The sequence below is a fragment of the Cuculus canorus genome, chromosome 18 (assembly GCF_017976375.1).
Source record: "Cuculus canorus isolate bCucCan1 chromosome 18, bCucCan1.pri, whole genome shotgun sequence".
Taxonomy (NCBI): domain Eukaryota; kingdom Metazoa; phylum Chordata; class Aves; order Cuculiformes; family Cuculidae; genus Cuculus; species Cuculus canorus.
This window is the reverse complement of record NC_071418.1, coordinates 12,100,083-12,121,333: the sequence shown is the minus strand read 5'-3', so window position 1 is coordinate 12,121,333 and position 21,251 is coordinate 12,100,083. Positions and strand designations below refer to the sequence as shown.

Sequence of the window (21,251 nt, the reverse complement as noted above, 5' to 3'; positions counted from 1 at the left end):
GTGCAGTTTTAACTCCCAGTGTGATGTAAAAAATACTTTCCTCAGAAAATACAAAGAAATTTAGCATAATCATTTTGCGTATTTTACAGCAGATATGACATTTTTAGGGAGCCAAATTCTACATGATTATGAACACAGTGTTTGGTAATATAATTCCCTCTCCATTGCTGCCATAAATCAGACTACCCAGTTACTCAGTATAGAAACTATTTAGGTTTAGGTGATGCATAGCAAGTTCAAGAGACCACATTTTGTGTTTGTTTTGTTTTTCGAAGCTGGAAGCAAGTTAGAAAAAGCCAAGGCCAATCAGTTGATTTATCCGCTCCCTGAACAGACAGCTCACAAGATAGAAAAGAAGAAGCAAAACATCTCTCCTCCTGTCCATCACGTACGGGCAATATCAGGATGCCATAACGGAGAAGCAGCTTCTACAAAGCAAATAAAGCTTTCCTATAATTTACAAATTATTTTGTCATTTAGAAGCAAGTCTGTTTCCATGAAGAGAATTCAGGTAGAAACACTTACTTCTAAGGTCATCCGACCACCTTGTTCATTTAGCAATGCAAAATACAAGCAGAAAAGAGTAAGGAGAATATTTTCAAGCCTAATGCTTGTGCAGACACAAATCTCATTATAATGATAAATCAGAGTCTGAAATTCTAAAATACATTTCTCTGGGCCGAAAAAGTGGAGAAAATAGCCATCAGTTATTGAAGTTTACCACTTCCTTTTACCTTGTGGCAGTCAAACTCCTGAAAGTGTAGAAGCTACTATTTCCCCACTGAAGAACATGCAGTAAAAAAGCACCAGGTCACATATAACCAAAACACACAAGTTAAGCATTTATCATAAGGCTCAGATCAACCAAAACCAGTGCCTGAATGAGCACTTGGAGATAGCTCCTGCCAGACCTGACTGCAAGAGCAATACCCGAACTGGAAACATAGGTTTGATGAAACTGAAACACTTCGTGTGAGCAAGTCAACTTCTGTCAAGTTCACTTCTGACAAGAGGTGCCCAACTTGTCATTCACACCATTTATTAATTCTAGCAGAACTAAAGTACAGAAAATAAAAAAGAATGTACAGGCCATGTTTCTAAAACTCACTTATCCTTCCACGAGGTTCATCTCCCAAAGGATCTTTACAAGTATCAGGTTTCAAATATGTCTTACTGACTGTTTAATGCAAAGTGACTGTAAAATGATCTAATTATAACAGGAAATGTTTCCATCCCATCTGCCTCCTACTTACCTTGTCAACGTGCGGGTGCCAGTACTCATCGTGCGTTGTCTTAGCTTCTGTGCTGTTTATTCTTGAGAAGAATGTTGGCTTCGTCAGGTACATGGAAGCAGAGCTGATGCCAAAAGCCTGAGCAATCCTTTGTTGAATTCTCTGTCTCACGTCACTGCAAAGAACACAACATGCCAAGTGACACACCTCTCCTGCTTCTTCTGGTTTCCCCTTAATCCACTGCTATTGCTTCTTCAGAGCTAAGAAATCATAAGAGGTACATAAGCCCATACTTTCTCTCTTATTTTGCCTTAAACAAAGGAGATCAACTACATCAGAAGAGAGAACACCCTGTAGTTAGGGTTTGTTGCTTTGTTGTTTTTTTAATTCTCAGCATAGCAACAAAAAAGAAACCATTTGTCCCCTGTGGCCTGGGTTTGGAAGTTTCTTTGTATAAACAGTATGTTGTCCTGAAAAAATGCAATGTGTATCTCACTGTTTATTAACTACCGAAAAGATGAAAGTCTTTCACATATAAATTTTTAATCCAAGGCAGATAACTAGAAAGATGCATCTTCATGAGGCGTTGCCTCTGAAGAGGCTTCACATTTTTTTGCAAGATTCTAAACTAACTCATGAAGTCTCTGGCAACATGAAACTCAGGGTTCCTGGACAGTGTAGGTATTGGTGTGACAACTAGATTTTTCTTTAAAATGAAAGAGGGAACAGTTTTCAGCTGAAAGAGGGGAGATTTAGATGAGATCTTAGGAAGAAATTCTTCACTGTGAGGGTGCAGAGGCCCTGGCCCAGGTTGCCCAGGGAAGTGGTGGCTGCCCCATCCCTGGAGGTGTTCAAGGTCGGGTTGGATGGGCCTTGGGCAGCCTGATCCAGTGGGAGGTCTCCCTGCCCATCGCGGGGGTGGAACTGGATGGGCTTTGAGGTCCTTTCCAACCCAAACCATTCTATGATTCTATGATTTTGAAAACAGAAGACTAACAATTATACAGAACTGCACATATAGCAGCATCGGTCTTTCAGGAGAGATGTCACGGCATGCAGGGCTAGAACAGGCCATCCAGAACTGCCAGCCTTAGTTCAGCCAATGCTACTTTTAAAGATTCGTGATATATCAGGAATGCCACTGGCAAATCCCCCCAGTAAACATTTACAGACAGTATTTCATTTCAAAGACATAAAAACCAGCAAAGAATGGAATAACACAATGGGACAAAAAGAAAACATCAGGGGTTTTAAGACGCAATCCTTTATGCTTCTGAAAATCTTTATACTGTTTTATCCTGATTTTAAACACATTCATATCTACCGTATAAAGTCTTCCTTTTCTTCCTTCCTCACTGCTTCAAAAGCAGCACACAAACAAGACACCCTGAGCAAACACACTTCTGGAGTTGTGCATTGAGCAGTTTTGCACCGTAGCACCAAACTTCAGCACAATTTTCAAGAAAGTTTTCTCCACGTATTTCTCCAAGTAACTTAGACAGTGACTAAAAAGAAGTGACAGAACTAAAACCAGACCTGTGGTGTTAGCCTGTGAAAGTCACCTCTTAAAAACTGTTTGCACAAGTGCTAAAAAAATCCTAAACATTCATGCTGTTCACATCCTCTCTCTCACCAAAAATAAAAATATCGCACATAGACATGATTTTTAACCTCTCGCACTTTACATTTTTGGGGAGTCTAAGCTTCAGGGGTCAATTCAAGTTAATGTACAAGTGAAATATCAAAACTGCTAAATGAAGTTAGAGCTGAGATCTCCAGGTATTTACAAGGCTGCATGAACTGAGGTTGCAAGCTGAGTGGCTTGGTTTGTAAAACTCACATCAGGAAAGGATCGACAGGTCTTTCCTTTTATGCCTGTGGGAGCCTGATCTTTCCAACTGTTTTGTTTCCAAGAAATAGGACTTCCACAGAGGCTGCCTTATGTTTCTCAAAAAGCAGTAAATGTAATTACTCATTTCACTTCATCATGAATTGAGGGCAGCTGGCACTTTGAACAACCCAGCCCAAGAATTAATAGCCTAACCCACAAATCCTAAAGCAGCATATTCCCTGGCCCTGACAGCGGGTGGCCGCTTGCATCAGCCAGCTGGAATATATCTGCTCTGAAGTAGTGAAGCCACAGTCTTGACATAACTCTAAATCTCCAGTAGTTGTATTGCTCTCTAAGCAGTAATGCTTCCTCTTTCAGGCTGATTCCTTTTCCACTTTTAAAGCTTTCTATTAAGCTTTGCCGTCTGGTGTTTATAAAGCTCTGTTAAAGCTTCTCTTTGAGACTTACGTCCAACGGCTTTGGGCAAGACTGCACGTTTTACAAGCCAAGCAGGAAGCAAAGCTCTACTCAATTCTTCTCAACGGACAACAACAGCAACCAAAAATCTACCTGGTTTGGACCAGCCAGTGGGTTATCAAAAGAAAAGGAAAATAAACTTAACAGTTTAAGTAAGCTGCAAAGAGAAAACAAGCATATTTTTTTCAGAAGATAAGTTTGATTTCTCCTGTTTATAAATCAAGTAGGCAGCAGAAGCCGTCCATAGGAAGGCATAGCAATGAAACAGAAGAGGTGACAGGTCTAAAAACGTGACATTAGGTGCTGTCCTGGTCTCATGGAAGCAGCTGCCTTCAGCTGACCCAGGAAGCTGAGTTTCGGTTGAGTAAGCACACTGCTGGCCGCATTTCACTGTGTACTGCTAGCTTCAAGTATTACATTTAATCACAGCAGCTTCTTTAAGTGCATGAGGTGACGAGAGGTGCCAGCCTTGCACTTCTCCAGTTGACTTGTGTGCCGTCTTTTGCTGCCCTGTGAGCTGTCATCTTACATACCACAGCATCACTCAAAAACTTAATCTCAAGACAGTCATTGCACATGTAGAAGATTAATATGAATTTTAGGCACATGAATAATTTGCTGTTCAACAAGTATCAAAGAGCCTCACTGATTGTAACAGATCTCAGACCAGGTTCCTAAAACAGGTATTTACCCCCTCCCTTACAGCTGTGCTAACACATAATATAGACACACCGTGATATCACATGTGCAGGGAGCAAGTTTATCGCAAGTCTTCCTTCAAGAGGTCACCAGGCAAAAGAATATTGACTACTGGCATCAGAGCTCAATGAGCAAGAGGGGTTAACTTGTCTAGAATCCTACAAAGCACATATGTGAGCACGCGTCTGTGTACTTCAGCTTGTTCTGTGCCTAGTACATGCCAAATACAGCATGTACCCATTCTCAAAAACAGTATAAAAAAATCACATTTTAGCCTATAAGAACTACTCTGTACAGCCTGCTTTCCACTGACCTGTCCATTTCAATATTTACCAGTATCATGATTGCAAGTTTTTCTTTCCATTCCCTTCCCTGCTATTCCAGATGCAGCCTATTTAGACTACTGGTAAAATACTTAAGGACAAGCACGTTGTACTTTGTGTCTAAATCATGTGACAAGATAAGCCAAATTTCAGCTTAGAAAGTGCTATCAAAGAAGCAACAAATGAGCCTAATTCTGGCTACCTTGAATATCATACAGTAAAAGCCACATTGTTCGCTCAGCCGTTTCTTATATGCAGGCAGAAGCAGTAAGAGCCTCGGTCAGAAGTCTCCCCTCCATTCTTGATCTTGGCCCACTTATTCTTTGCACTCCCCATACATCAAAAACTGTTGAGAGAACTCTGATGTACTATAGCTACAAGGAAAATATTTCTTTATGCTCAAGAATCTAAGCATTCCTTAGCAACTGTTTCACCATTCAGACTGCTTTGGCTGTACCCTGGCTCCGACGAGCTGCACTGCACAGCGCTCAGCCAGGGCAATAAATGCAGGAATACAGCACCCAGACAACATAAATTAACAGAGTAATCTCTCCCAGAATTTGTTAGCTGCAAACCTTGTCCATTTGCACTGAGTCTCTGGATAATATTACGATGCACAGGCCAGACTACGGGAGAAGCAGAGCAGAACTCACTGAACAAAAGTTACTACTTCTTCTACAGAAGCAGTTACTGAAATTGGGTTTGGAAGCAGGGCGATGAGGAAGAAAAAGCCAATGAAGTAGCTAGAAATCCAAGGAACACAAACACACACAACTTAAGAGAAAGGATGTTCATTGGATCGCAAAGTTTCCAGCTTAATGTATCAGCAGCAGCATAAAAGACTGAGTAAAAGACCTATAAGTGCCACAGAAAAGTTTCTCTAAGACACAAGCTCTGCCAAAAGATGCACTGTTAGGAATTGCTGCAAAGTGCAATTCAGTACAGCAGCAGGAACACTCAAAGCTCTGCAGAGCTCCACAGCTCTCGCCCACTTGTCAGCACTGCCACGCCGTTACCAGTGAAAAGCACCACAGGCAGCACTAATCAGGCAAAGCAATGCTCTTCCACAGCCAGGACGTTTTAACAGAAACACACATGCAGAATGAATACAGGGAGAAATCAAGCTCTCGGCTCTTCCTCTGCTTTACGCCTCTACCTTAATAAGTTGAACAATTTTTGGAATAAATCTTTGATGGTGCCACATTCTGCCAAAGTCACAACCATTAAACCAAGCATCCAGATTTAAAGGTCTCTCCTCTGGATAAAGACGCGTCTATTACGTGAAACAAAAGGAATCGCTGTAATATGCTTGGCAGATGGTGGTTAAAGCATCAGCCTAGAAACCATAATTGACTCTGAAGCAACATAATTTTGACAGAGATTGTTTAAAAACCAGCCTCCTGGCCCAGAATACCTACTCAGATTTATTATTGTTGCAGTCAGTAATACTTAAACATGAATCACATTTAGTTATTTCTCTCAAGAGTGTATTTTTAAACTGACCTTGGTAGGTAAGTGAAAGCAGTGAGGATGAACACTCCCAAGAACAGCATAAAATCATTCATTAAGGACACTGGGTACTATGGTCTGTGGTAACGCACTGTCATTAGTATGAACAGAAGCATTTAATAACATAGCTTCTATTAGATTCGTATCCAGCAGACTGAAACATCCTCTACACTGGCACGCAAATCCCAATGGAATATTGATATTTACTAGCAGCTGCCTCATCTCACAGAATAAGGAGCAGAAACGTGCAATTTTTCAATAATTTTCATTCATTTCTATTCATGTGAAACAAATCTTCTTTAGTAAGACACCTCCTTCACATACATTATTTCTACAGATTCTTTGATTTGTCTTTCATTCTGTAGAAGATCAAAGACTATTTTCAAGATATTCCCCTCTACCTTGGTGAGGCAGAGACAATGTTTTCTTCATACATTCAAAGTTTAACAGGAATCGAGGAAGCACCTCATTTTTGTGATTGCAAGGGCAGAAGTAAACATATTTTTTAAAAGTTCCTCTATAAAGACAACAGTATCTAAAAATAGTTGTCAGATATTATATTAACCACTTGAAGCTTGCTTCTAAGACAAAAAATTACTATAGTAATAAAATTATAACCTATTTGGCTACCTAATACTGCTTCCACCACTAGAGGGAGGTCATATCCCTTCAGAAAGGCAACAAAAAAAGACAAAAAGAGTTAAAAGTGTTAAAGCCAGGTACATTTTAAATTATGAGAAAGCAACTGAAAAGCATAACTACAGATTTATTGTGTCTAGTCAACAAAGAATGCTTGTTCCTAAACTCTGGCCACACACCTTCAGACACATGGAACTCGTTATGGTTGTGTCTTCACTAAGTATATGAGCAGGTCAACCGGAAAGCTAAAAGCACTGGATGCCAAAGCTATTACACTGTAGCGCTACTTCACATTATGACTTCTTAGGGGGAAAGTATGCTCTGCTTCTTTGGCCAAAACATTCGTAATTTGAAATCCTTCCACTTCCTGCTTCACCACTGTTAATGTTTTGCTACGCTCAAGTTCCTAATGTAATAACAGTGCAGGACTGTCTTTACCATCTAAGGCAACACCTCTTGGATAACATGTGTGAAACAGGAGATAACGCTAAAGGATTTTACATTCCAGCTACCACGTTCCAGAAAATAACCACAGAACTCAGATGAAGCACCTCTCCTTGCTTGCAGATCTGCAGGGCTAGCAAGAACCCCTTACGCAGAGAGAGATGCAAGGTGCTGCCATCAGCTCAATTACATTGACACCCTCAGTTTGGTCCTGAGACCAGTAACGCAGACAAGTTCAAAGCAGCAGATGTTATTTATCTGGCAGTCACCTAAAAGTCCTTTCATTTATTTTCCTCAAGGCATCTTCATTCTCGCAGAGATTACTATTCTGAGCTGCAAATTCAATTGTACGTCTGAACCCAAAGGACAATCCCTCCCCAACCTGCACGCTGCAACAAACCATGAAGTTAGGTTTTGTGGTTCATTCAGCAGTTATTGAAAGCCTTTACCGATATAACGCAAAATCCTCTTCTGTGAAAATGTCTTGAATTTTCTCCCCAAAGTACCTGAAAAAATAAACAACAGTCTAAGAGAGGAGTTGCTGAATCAGCCTGCCTCAGTAACAGAGATGCATTCTCCCCCCAATTTGTGCTTTATCCACAGCCAATAAATAAAAACACAATACAAAAAAATCCTACAAATGTTTTTGAGTGTGATGTTCCCAAAGCACTGTTCACAGATTAAATGTTAAAAGATTAAAGGATTGAGATGCAGCAACTGATAATGGAATTCCCCAGGCATGAAAAAAGTCTTCTCCCACATCATGAAATAAGCACATGGATTCAAGCCTTTAAGAGCTCAGCCGACTTTATTTTTTTTCTACTGCTGACAAGCTTATAATGTGAAAAAATACTGTTATTTACTGGTGCAAGAAGAACTCCGAAAATAAAAGTACTGGTAGCTTGACAAAGAGCCCAGTTCAACAAAAGATCGGTTTCCATGCCACAAAAGCTTTTTAACTGGTCATGGAACTGTGGTGAATCCACCCAACTTCTACAGTTTGTCAATACTAACCCCAGCCCACAGGGCCAGAGAACTTTGAAACGGCCATGAGCACTGCGAGTGTAGGAGGAGAGAGGCAAGTCACAGTCCCATTTTACCTGTACAGATTAACAAAATGCTTCCCTAGTGACAGGGCTCCAGAGTGCAAGTCCAAAATTGATGCCTGGGAAAGGAAACAAAAGTAGGAAAAACAAGCACGGAAAAGGTTTTATCATTATTTAGCTATGATATTTAATACTTGTCCCAGTTTGGCTCCCACTTCCCACAGCCTTCCAAGTAAAATAGTTTCTAGCATTTGGGTTCACAACACTAACGCTTACTTTACAACTACAAACCTCCCCCTGTTTGCTGTATAGATGCACAAAATATTCAGGTTCGACAAATAAAGCATAGGACTGCTGTTCCCAAGATTCAATTTTGACATACAGCATTGCCAGGGTCTTCCTCCATGGGCCAGGAGCAAGTCACTGCGTCCCTGGATTCCTTCCGCACACGGATGACTAATTTTCCAATATTTGTGAAGCGCTCAAATAGCAGCACTAATATTTATCTTGCCCGGCATTTGTTATTAAAACTTCTCCTTTGCCATGAGTTCATGTATACTTCTCATATTTAATACGGACATAAAAGTCTGTTTGAAAGAACAATTATAATTCTGAGGCTTAGTAGAGCTAAACTTTCTTTTCTCCAATCTCTAAGCCACTGTAAAAGAAAATCAGATAGTGGAAAGATTTTACATACGAAAATCCAATCCATTTCTTCACCCGACTCAAGCCAAACATTTCTGCTGAGCTCCAGACCAGGCTAAAAAGATTAACACTCAGATTTGCCAAGACAGAGAGCTACCTCTCAAGACTCTAAATTATTTCTCTAAATGGAATCAAAGTTCACCTTGTATGTCCCTTGCTGTCCACAAAATACATGTTTGTTTTGCTTCAGTTATATTAAAAATGTGACTGCTTAATTGCAGCCTTATATATATATATATATATATATATATACACACATATATATACTGGGAATAACAGGTAGCAACAGATAATTAACCTGAACAGCACCAAAGTAATGACACCTTCAACACACAAAGTCTGGGCAAAAGCACTCATCTTGGAGTTTGGCATTTCTGGATGCAGCACACACCACGCACATTACTCTAACAAAATCCAGACAATAATAATACTCCTAGGTGAGCTGCCTGGAAAGAATGATACCTTCTCCTCTCCCCAGCAACAACAATTTCAGGACATGGTTGGAACAGGACTGTTTGAAGCCACTTTGGATTTTGATCCACAAGCAGACAGGCTGGTGAATGAGCAGCAGTAAAGCATCAGTGCACAGATATATGGGAGCTGCAAGGTAAGGCTAGCAATACATTTGCCAAGTTTCCCCTCTAGTCTCAAACCACTTTTCTCCATCCTCTGGATCACATTGAAGGAAAATGCCCATGACAATCTCTCAGCAAAAGAAAATCGCTGCAGGCTCAATTGCTGTGAGCTTCAGAGCTGAATCAGGGCAACTCCACTAAGGCCTCTTCTTAAAAGGGACAGTAACAACCTTCTTTTAATATAACTATTATTTAATAAACCTAAATGACTATTAATAAACCAAATTATTTTATTTACCCCTTTAAAAACATACAAAATACCAAGCTATTCCAGAGACACAGTATGAGGTTTTTAGACCTCCCCTTCCCCCAGTTCTCCAAAAGCCTCAGCAGACTGTTACTCACACTCATGAGAGAGCAGTTCCCATAATCAGCTTTAGTCAAGTTTTAGAAGCAAAATATTTTCATGTATAGGTTTCCGGTTCTGTACATTAACCTAAACTACAGCGAAGTAAAACAGCCCCTGTGTAGCTTCAAATGTATGTTTGTGATCATGCTAAAGCAGGTTATAAGGAGAAATAGCAGGACACATCTGAAAAGATTAATTTTTCAAATACTTTCAATATGCTTTCCAAAGGTACACGCTTCCCACTCTTCAAACTCCGGATGATTACAGTTGGGAAGATCCAAAATGACTGAATGAATCAATAAGAAGCATCCCCAAGAACTGTAGGTATTCATAGCTGAAAAGATAATAGCTACAATATAAAGCCTAGGAAAGCCAGGTGAAGACAACGGAAAAGGGAATCTGAAAAAGACAGAATATTCAGGATTGTTTCAGACAACTGAACACCAAATGTAGGCAGGGACATGGTTACACATAAGCACGGCTCACGTTTAACAGCTACCTTGGAAAGAAACTGAAACACATTTCATTTGGCCTCTCTCATTTCAGAACACTAAACACTTCCAGCCTCATTTCCTACACTGAGAACACCTTGGTGGGAGCCTGTGTCAAGCTCAGCTACCTGATGGAGGGCCAGCCTGCAATTCAGGTCAGTGTTCCCAGGCTGAATGCTCCTCAAAGTTTACCTAAAGAGGGCAGGAACAGAGCAAACACATACACAACACCTATTTCCAACAGATTGTTTAACACAACTACCCCAACATCCTGGTTTACTGAACTTCTATAGAAAGGAAACTGAACTTCCTTTAAAAAAATAAAAGCACAAGCGTAGGTTCTTCTGGACCTTCAGTAGTGTTAGCCCCACATTCTCCATCATGTCACTGCTAAAAAGATCCAAAAGGAACATGCAAGGAAACATCATTTCTCAGCATACAGTAAAAAGGATCAATTTTCCCATCTTGCAAAGCAAAGGCCCTGCCTTTGATCCGCACTCAAAGGGATAGTCAGTCATTAAACACACACTCACATCTACAGCAACTCCCTTCATCCTCCACCCACTGAAGTTCTAGCTGAGATTTTAAAGAAAACAGCAGAAACGCTGCCCGAGAGAGAAAAATGCAAAATTTATTTCTACTTGTCTACAGAGAAGCTGGCAGAGCTCAAAAAGCCTTCCCGACTCCTTCGGTGGGAATGCTCGCACACTCAAGCTGAGAAGGGGGACGAGCAACGGAGGTTCTACACAGCCAATTCCGGGGCAGCATCCCAATGGCTGTCCCTGCAAGCAGGCATACGGGGAGTCTCAGAACACAACAGCCTTCAAATACCCTTCCCTACCTGAATCTGGAGAGCAGACAGACAAGGATTATGTTTGTCCAGTAACGCTTCTTAAAAGTTACACTGATTAATGATGAGACATGAGTGTTACCAACCTAATCTACACATCATTCCCGTTGCTGGAGGGACAGGTTATTGCTGTGGGACTTAAATGCAATATTTGGCTATGGTGTCCAGTACAAGTTTACACCAGACAGAGATTAAACACAACCAGTTCCTCCCCAGCTTCCTGGACTCGAGTCCAGCCAATCACATGGACACACAGCTATAATTACAGTGAAAGACTCACTGCCAGGTCAGCCTTTCACTCCTCCCAAGTGTGAGTTTCCTAACTGTTATCAGGACGGAATTAGGAAGAAAGAGAAATGTGCAGGCTGTAGTAGAGGCAGGAGGTAGGACAAGTATTATGCAGAAGCTTTACCTTCTCTCTAGAAAACACAGAGCTGACAGTGTTTTGAGGACTTTAAAATCCTGTTGGGAGGGCTGAAATCAGAAACAAGAAGGAGGGATATAGTCTGCAGAAATACTGTTCTATGCATGGGCTGGTGGGCCAACATCAGAAAACCTTGTTTGGCGTCACAGCTACACAAGTCGTTTGCTTCTCCCAGTGACGAAGAATTTAGTTTTCCCTGCAAAAGAGAGGTCCAGGTAGCTACTCCTGCAATACAGGGAACAGGCTGCAGCTGACTGGGATTTCTTTTTTGGGGCTTCTTAATAAATGCCAGGTAGATCTGATAGGAAATGAGTTGTTTCATTTACACTGGAGAGATGTTATGACGGCAGCACCTACAAAGACATGAATGAATGAGTCATGACTGAAGTAGTAATGCAAGCAGGGGTAGTGTGCAAGAAAATACAAGGCAGGGAAGAAAGGGAAAGTTCATTATTTTTATAAAGAAGGAAAAAACCTAAGCTGAGGCAAACATCAAGAGAACTAATGCAATTCACATTCTGTGAATGCGGAACAGAGTATAAACTGTTTTTCAGAGACATACAAGGGAAAGCAGCATACTGGAGCAGTAGATGCTTCTCTGGATCCTGGTGAAAGTCAGAATAAAATATTACAATAACCTTTTCTAGCTTCACTGTGTGTGTGCGCGCACAGAAAAATAAATCTAGGAAAAATAACAAAGGAAGATAATAAAGAAAACTCAGTATAACAACTGGGGCATGACTCCTGGAAGAGTTCAATGAGTCAAACATTTGCCAGGACTTTCTCAACACAAAAGGATGGAAAGGGAAACAAGTTTTTTGTGCTGTACTTTAGCCCTCTGAGGAAGAGGAAAGGGCAGCAAATAAAGGGAGGAGAGAACTGACAAGAGTCACAAACTGCAGGTTTAGGTCTTTCAACTATATCCCGACACACAGACCCAGATCCACTGCTGTGAATTGAAAATGTAAGCTATATGACAGACAAAATCAGACGTGTTGCTTAAAAACAGGTTAAGAGGAAATCAGTGAAATTGAAAATGCAGCCTGCACTCCAGCAGAAATATGAAGTTTTGTTTGGAATAGTGGAGAACGCAAAGTGGATGAAGACAGGATTAAAAAGAATAAACAGAAACAAGGAGTTATTTAAGGCATTTTAAAGGAAAAAAATCAGTCCTAGAACAACAGACATAATTAGACTGAATTATCCAAACACTCTAAAGCTTAAGAAATGTAAAGCAACAAGTCAGATCTAATCCAACAGGCTTTGAAGCTGGGGAGGCACATGGGCAAAGTCCCTAGATAAAAGAAGACACGACACATTGTGTATGCTATGTAGGTAAGAAGTTTGAAAAGAGAATAAAAGGCTCAAGTGAAAATAGTTTCATCTATGCATCATCACCACACACACGTCAGTAACTGATGAACTCTGAGAGCCCCAATAGCAGTATTGGGAAAAGGCTCACTCTATGGCAAGCATGCACATTGAAAAAGAGAAGAAAACAGCAGACCAGGGGAGAAAGAGGCGTAAAAGAAGCTTGGTAGAGAGACTACCTAAAGGCTTCTCCTAAACATTATCTCCCAGAAACACTGAAAACACAGAAACACTGTTAAGCTTGTGTTTTTAGCATCTTTCAGTGTTATTTGAGATAAGGCCTCAATGAAATACTACACAACTTCCTTTTTGCACCTTTCTCTAAGGAGGAGCAGCATGCAATAACTTTCTCACATTTACAGCTTAGGAGGAATGTGAGAAGGCTTGGATCAGAGCCCACACCACTCAATGGACATCAGATTTCTTAACAGACTTATTGCAGCAACAGAATCTCCTTTGGCCCCTCCATTTCCCTCTTTTTACAAAAAAAAAAAAAAACCAACAACTCACAATGACACTTCCAAGATGATGTAGATTATGGATTTATATTTGTCTGATATTCTGGCTTATTGTCCAAGTAAACCAGCTCAGGATGCCCGTCTAGCTCTGTGCACCAGCCAGCAAGGTCACTCCCTCCATGTCTCTTCCAAGCTTTCTCTGTCTCAAGCTTCCCCAGTTCCCTCATCTGCCACTGGGCAGGAGCTTTCTGTGGTCTAAATTCATGCAGGTCTTTGTTACACACTGCCCTCTAATCTGTCTTTGTGGGAGTCTAATGAAAAATCACACATAGTTCCCAAAAGAACGGGAGAGGAAGTCCACTTGACAGCATTGGTGACAGGAGTTGAGCCAGAGTTCCCAACAGCCAGGGAATCCCAGCAAAGGGAAAAATTCTGCAACCACAGAACTGAAAAAAATCCAAGGGATCCTGACAGAACTGAACACAGAATGTTAAATCTTGTAAATATACTGTTTCAGATGGGCAGCACTGCTTAAGTTCCTCAGCATATATTTTTTGCAGGTATTTCTAAGAAACCACAAAGACAATAATGTCTTATTTTTTCATTGAAATCCTTCGCTTTTTCTTCCAACATACACCCTAATTCAATAGAGGCCTAAAGAACTGGCTGTATTTACAAATACTCAAGAAACGCTCCCCATTCACACACAAACATCCTGACTGACAAGAGAGATAGAAAGGAAAGAAATAAAAATAAAGGTGCTTGTTAAAAAAAAGTGGTTCTGTTTGCACTTTTAAAGAATATATTTCTTCTTATTAAAGAATATTATTATTAAGACATTACAGAGTATTTTTTGTCACTACACAAATCCAATCTCTACATGATACTGTAAAAAACCACTGTAATCTAGTTTCAGCAGTCTAACTTGTGGAGTTCTGCTACAGTAACTTTCCAGATGGAGAAGACAAAATCAGTTCAAGAGAGGTGACAGAAATAACCAAACTGATTAATAGGAAATGCCAAACGTGTGGCAGAAGTCACCAATTATACCGCTAGCAGAAGTATTAAGGGGAGATAAAATAACTTCCCAAGCAAATTTTTTTCCAAGTCTGAATGGAAGGAAAAATTCTCCATCTCCTCTTCTCAAGCCCCAAAAATGTATTTATAATCTTGCCTTGGTGGTAAAGAATGTAAAAAGTAACAGGATGCTGCTCACCCCTCCATCAGATCCTCCCAAGGACAGTCCCCTCTCTGCTATTCTGCAGGTAAAACAATAACCTCAAATGAGAACTGTTCTGATTAGTTTGTCCTTTCATGTCATTATTTACAACATTTACTCTTCAGTAAGTGCGATTTGATGCACCAAATATAAATCATAATATTGAGTTGAGAAGAGAAGCTGCCATTTATTTGAAACTGAATCTTTCAGCCTGTCATAGAAACCAACTACGCCGCAGAACATTTGAGCTTGTAGCCCCGTTCCAGAAATCCCCAAAATACGCCCCCCAAAACCCCACTGTCTTTCAAATACAAGATTAAACATTAAAAAAAATAAACAGATCTCATTCTTAGAGGCAGTATAAATAAACCCATACAATGCAGAGATAGTCATCAAAATCGGGAGCCCAGCTGAATGTGAAATCAGAGTGGCCAGTCTGACTAATAAACAAAGCACTCGTACCAGCTGCGTACCAGCTGCACACCGAGCATTACAATGACATTCCCCACTTCCATGATTATCAAGTGCAAATCATGCTCAAAGAGGGTGATAACTTCTCTAACTGCATCATTTGACAGCATCCCTTCTTATTAGATTAAAACTCCCTATTTAGTGTTTGTAGAGGGCTACAGGGTTAGCAACAGCTCACAATTACCCAGAAATGCTCAGCTGAAAGGAGGCTTGTGTTGTTTTGTTCTGTTTTTAAAGGCCAAATGGAACAGAAGGCCAAGTGAAAATTCTTTAAAACTTACTTAACTCATTCGCCTTTTTTTTCCCCCTACAGTAGTCATGCCCCACAGCACTAGGCAGACTGTGAAAGAACAGCCTCCACTGCAGCAAAAATGGAAAATGCCTTTTAAAAAAACCCAGCTAACGTGTTACCCAGTTTAACCCACCCCACTTCAGCTACTGAGCTTTGTGCTACACCTTGAACACTGGCATGCTGTCATTAAAGTGCTCGGAAAAGTTAAAAGAGCTAAAAGAAAAGTTACCTACGGATTCTTTCAGCTTCTTCCCTTGTGATGACTGCATCGGTTACACCTCTTCCACACTTTCTAGGAGTGCACCCTGGAAGACAGAGGAAGAGAAAAGCGATAAGATAATCTTTCAAAGCCGTTCAAAACAAATCTCTATTATTATTCCCTGTTAATATTTTCCTAGTCCCCTTTCAGATCCACAGGAGTATCTGCAATCTCAGAATATTTTAGATCACTTAAACTACAACACAGTGACATCTCCATTTTGATGTGTTTCACACTGAAATCAGAGAGGAGACAATGCTGCTGTTGCTTCTGCAGAGATTCAAGTCCCCAGGACTCATTTAAGCCACCTCACTTTCCCTGTCACAGCTGGCTGCTGTCATTCAGGAGAATGACATCAACTAAGCTGACAACTTATGTTCTGCTATGTCCACAGTGCAATTCAGCAGAACAGAGATGATCTAAAAGGAATGAATCTTTGGACTGGAGACCTTAGAGCAGCTTTCCAGTACTTAAAAGGGAGCCTACAGGAAAGTTGGGGAGAGGCTCTTTATAAAGGAGTGCATGGATAGGACGAGAGCGAACAGTTTTCAGCTGAAAGAGGGGAGATTTAGATCAGACATTAGGAAGAAATTCTTCACTGTGAGGGTGGGGAGGCCCTGCCACAGGCTGCCCAGAGCAGTGGTGGTTGCCGCATCCCTGGAGGGGTTCCAGGCCAGGTTGGATGGGCTTTGGAGCCCCTGATCCAGTGGGAGGTGTCCCTGCCTATGGCAGGGTGTGGAACTGGATGGGCTTTAAGGTCCCCTCCAACCCAAACCATTCTATGATTCTGTGAATCTCAACACCCAAAATCGCACAGCCACTGGCGATGTGGCCATTAGGCACAACCTACAGCCTCCAGAGCATAGGTTAAGAAAAACGCACAGCAATATCGTGCCTTTAAAAACAAACTAGCTTTCCTATAGATCTGAAAATAATTCTTAGAAACCTTAAGTCTGTCACAAGTCTTTACAAATTTATAACGTACTTTGTGATTAAAACAAACTTACTGGGCTTCCCCTGCACATCTACCACTTTGAGTTGGAGGAGGTGGCCTCTGTCTAGTAAGGCAGTATCAGAGGCGCATCTGTATCCCAGCGTACACGCAGCAAGGCAAGCAGATGCAGTGATTTTTCCCCATCTTCCCAAGTGCAGTAGTGAAACAGAAGTTCCTCTTTATATAACTGGTCTCTGAAGGGAAGATGATCTTAGATGATTTCATCTGACTCTATTCTAGCCTGCAGACAGGCAAGGCAAGAACAAGAAAGTTCAGTAGTGCCACATGGATCTCTTCGCCTCAGGGTGACAGTTCAAAAATTAGCCAGGATCTCTGGCAACTAAACCCCCTTAATATCACGTGTCTGTACACAAAATGTTTTCTATGACAGTCCAGGTAAGTTTTCAACTCCAAGGTCCACTACACACCACCCTTAGGTACAAATACACAACACAAAGAGAGTTCTGAATCAAAACCAAACAGTCTCAACAGGATTAAGGAAGTCAATTGTGCTGGAGAAAAGCGAGATGCAGAAGACAAGACACACTTGGATGCAGACTGCAGTGGACGTAATGCCAGAGCACCGGGATGATAACAGAAAAGTGAAAATGCCCTCAGACAGGAGTGAAATGACTTCCAGACAGAAAAAAAAAAACTGAAAAACATGGCTAGAACACAAACATTTCAAGCAACGAAGACAGTACCAACAACAGGGGTTCCTGAACAGGTACAGTTCCTTTACGTAGGCTCATCAATACACTCTAGTTCATGTTAACACAAAGAATTGAATTTAACCCATGTTTTGGTACTCAACCCTAATCACACAGTTTATTAACAGGTTCCTGTGGTCAAGCACGGAGAACCCCTGCATTTATCCACTGGAAAAGCAACGGTAACATAAAAAAAGCAGTGATTTGCACATTCCAGCCATACTGCCAGGAGAATAAGAGCAGCATATTTCAGATTTGCTCAACTCCCTCCCTCTTCAAAGATGAGTCAAAAAAGAAGCAAGTAACATTCTGTGTGGGGTGTCTGCACAAACATACCTTCAAGGGCAGTTTTTCAAATAAGACTTTGCACAAAAGTGCCTTAAAGCCCACAGCTTAGACATCTGATTAAAAAAGTCTCTTAAAATGCATTTCTAAGAAATCTAACATTAAATTTTAAAAGCTCATGGAAAAAAAAAAAGCCAGCAGCAAGAGTTCCAGGTGAAGAATATATGAAAGTTCTTACAAAATCAGAAGTCTGGCAAGAAGAAATAAGATCAATTCTGAGCCACCAGAGACCTTGGGATGTCACACTTGGCACTTTACTGGGGAAGATCCATATATAGATGTAAAGCCACCAAAAATCTGAGATGTATGTTTTCTGGCATCTGACAGCACACTTTACTGTTCCTGACCTGAGTGCCTCTTCAAGGATTATTTGCTCATCAGAAGAGAAGAGGAGTGATAGGAAAACTCATGGAAAGAACTCAATCAATTCCCTCACGCAAGTCAAAAGCATCAGTCTTCTGCGATCAAAAGCAACCAATAAATGATAACCCTGAACAGACATTGACAAAAATCCTGCCTTAGCACAAGTGCTTCGCAGGAATCTCCACTCCATCTCAGTGGAGACACCTTGGCTGCATCTGGGGTGCACTGCAAAGCCCTCCAATCACACCAGCACTCTGACAAGGGCGAGAAGCAATGAGAGAGAGATGTGGAGGTGAACAGGCTGAGCACTGACAGCAATGCCCCAACTTACACACACTGTCCCCTTGCTTGGGAGAAGGAGAGTCCCTTGTTTGACGTATGTTTAAATCGAAGTCAAAGGCACGCACACCAAGCAGACTGCATAAACACAGATCAAAGTCAGGAAACCAACTGGAGTACAACCCAGATAATTCATTGTGTTCTCTGACTACCCAGCAGCAACTCACTGACTTCAGCTCAAGATTTAGATTCCGGGGAGCGTGCACTAAGGTAGTTGAAGATGACCTAGGAAACCAGCAGCCTAAATAATACTGGAGATTACATTCTAAAGCACCCATTTAGCAATGCCAGCACAGAACTCAGCACTGTAACAAGAATGAACCAGTACGACTGCTCCCCAAGCTCGCTTTTCTCCTCTTTATCGACCCTATGAGCTAAATGAGGAGAAGCCAAACATACCATTCATTAGAAGCCCTACTGCCTCGATATAGAAGAACCACCAGAACAATTAAAACTTCTGAAAGCAACCCAAAGGTGCTCTGCATATGGAAGAGCAACACTTTGCAATACAGTACCAACCCCAAAGGTACACGATTCAAACCAACAAAAATTCACAAAGGCTTTATAGATTGAAAGTTGTTTTAAGTTACAGATTTGGAGGGGAGAGAATGAAGGGAAGGGGAGAGAATGAAAGGAATGAAGGAACCAATAATTTGCAAGTGAAACACTGCCAGTCTTGCAATAAAAACGCAAGCGTAGGAAATGCTCTATTCCTTTGGAGCAGACCTAGCAGTTCTGAAAAGCAATTAGTAGCAGCTAGCAAAGCTGCAAACTATTTCTTGTCAGCCCTAACAAAAATGTATGCATTTTTACGTTGCTGTGCCTTAAAGGCTCCATCAAGTGTCAGCAGTGGCAGATTCAAATCAGTTATTCACTTCTGCACGCCAGGCTGAAAAGCATTCAATTGAGGGGACAAAACATCTCTGCCTCTAGGCTAGCAAATACTCACCCAAAGAGTGAGACAGATGGCTGAGGTGCTAACAGCTTCCAGCGCCCAGTTTTAAACATATATACATGTAAAAAACAGCCAAAGATGAACTAATTTGGGTTCCCAAACTGAAAAAAAAAACTTAACAAACCTTTATTTCATAACCACAAGATCAACTAAAAGATTTGCAGAACAGTATCTATCACAAATCACATGAAACATACTCCACATTGTATCCAATGATCTGTTGGGTATAAAGATGTCAACGGTTTTATAAAGCATGAGTTTGGATGTTGGCAGTACACTTTACAGTACTGTTACAAAACAGGATTAAAACTGGCTGATAAAAAATGAGATTTTAAGGAGTTCAGAAGAAAGCAGAACACAAAGAAGCTCTCTCGGCTAACAGAAACAAGAAGAGGGGAATGACTTTCCTTCTGCCATTGAAAAGGTCTCTTTAATGCCTGAAAGGCAAAGAAAATTCCCTTAGAGATGAGGGAAAGCTGATGCTCAAGGAGAGAAGAGGTGCGAAAGAGTAAATTCAAAGGAGTATTTCAATACTCCAGCACAAACCTGTCTAAAGAGCTTTATTTGTATGGCATTCTGCAAAAAGGACACTAACAAAGACTTCCGATTTCAGAAGAGATTTGTGCTCTCCATTTCCCGCTGCAAACAGCACAGACCTCACCCTTTGGGAAAGGCTGGTGCTGGAGAGCCTAGATCTGGCAAACACCACAGTGTTCCCTGGGATGATTGCTATGTGTCTACAGTCTCTGACAAAGAGCTAGCAAAGATAGTACCGGAAGCAGGAGCATTCTGAAGGCAACAGCAGAGCTTTTCCAAACTGAGAAGAAAAACAGGATAAAGATAGTCCAGTGTAAAGTTGCACAGGTACCAGCAGCAAGGCACAAACACTGGATTAACCCGAAAGAGAAGTCAGAACAGTCTGTCTGTTTGAAACAATTTTAGCATCAAAAAATGTGTCATTTTTGTCTAAAAGACCACGGTACATGGGAGCACTGAAGTGTTTTAAAAGCACATCTGGAGAATCTGCAGCCAGGAGAAATTCAGTTTAATATTACAAAGCACCCAGTAGCTTCCTCAAATTCATACCTAGCAGACAAAATCATTCACTTATCCAACCAGGCACCCTGCTTTGGATCCAAGAGTTTTCTCAATCACGGTAAAGGAATAGCATTCCAAAGCATGCAAAAACACAAGTATACCCTACGGCCTCTGTTCCTGTTCAGTGAACAGAAAATAGAACATAACGAAGAGCTCCAAGTGCATAAACCGCAGCTTTGTCTTCTACGCAAAGTGGTGATTGACTGAGCACCATACACTGCCAAGGCCAGGATGATTCACATGAGGAAAAAATCCCCACCATGATGCTCCCCTAACACAACCCATCTCAAAGCAGGCTAAGAGGAGGCCAAGAGTTATGGGACACCATCCCAATACCCACACGAACAGCCTAGGTGCTAGGCCTTCTCCACTGCTCAGACTTCTCTGCTTACCACACCCTCTGAACCAGTTTCTGGAAAAGTGTCTTAAAGCTCATGGATGCTTTGTAGTCTGAGACAATATGGCAACACACACAAGAGACTATGCGTGAGTTTCATCAGACATACTAGTAGCCACAGCAGTTTTAAGCACTTAACCAAATCTCAAGAAAGCACAAACAGCCAAGACCTGGCCCCGGGGTTCAGAACACAGATGAGACAGTGCTCACAAAACACCTCCTCTTCTGCAAATATAATAAGTGCTCAGTCTCTGAAAAATAACATTTTATTTCCACATGGAGCAGGTTTATTGGCAGGCAGCACCATGGAAGTAAAACCACTACTC

At 41.2% G+C, this 21,251-nt stretch overlaps 1 protein-coding gene across 4 annotated transcripts in view; it reads right to left on the bottom strand.

Moving 5' to 3' along the window:
* The window catches only part of OGFOD3 (2-oxoglutarate and iron dependent oxygenase domain containing 3), a 45,719-nt gene that overhangs the window by 20,034 nt on the left and 4,434 nt on the right, over nt 1-21,251 (bottom strand). For 3 of the 4 annotated variants that reach the window (XM_054083544.1, XM_054083545.1, XM_054083543.1), the window contains 5 exons: nt 15,695-15,770; nt 14,700-14,742; nt 8,255-8,319; nt 7,604-7,660; nt 1,254-1,407 (listed from right to left, as the gene is read on the bottom strand). In XM_054083544.1, the coding sequence (XP_053939519.1) occupies nt 1,254-1,407; nt 7,604-7,660; nt 8,255-8,319; nt 14,700-14,742; nt 15,695-15,770 (395 nt within the window). The remainder of the gene's footprint in view (nt 1-1,253; nt 1,408-7,603; nt 7,661-8,254; nt 8,320-14,699; nt 14,743-15,694; nt 15,771-21,251) is intronic. The other variant, XM_054083546.1, reaches the window with a different exon arrangement.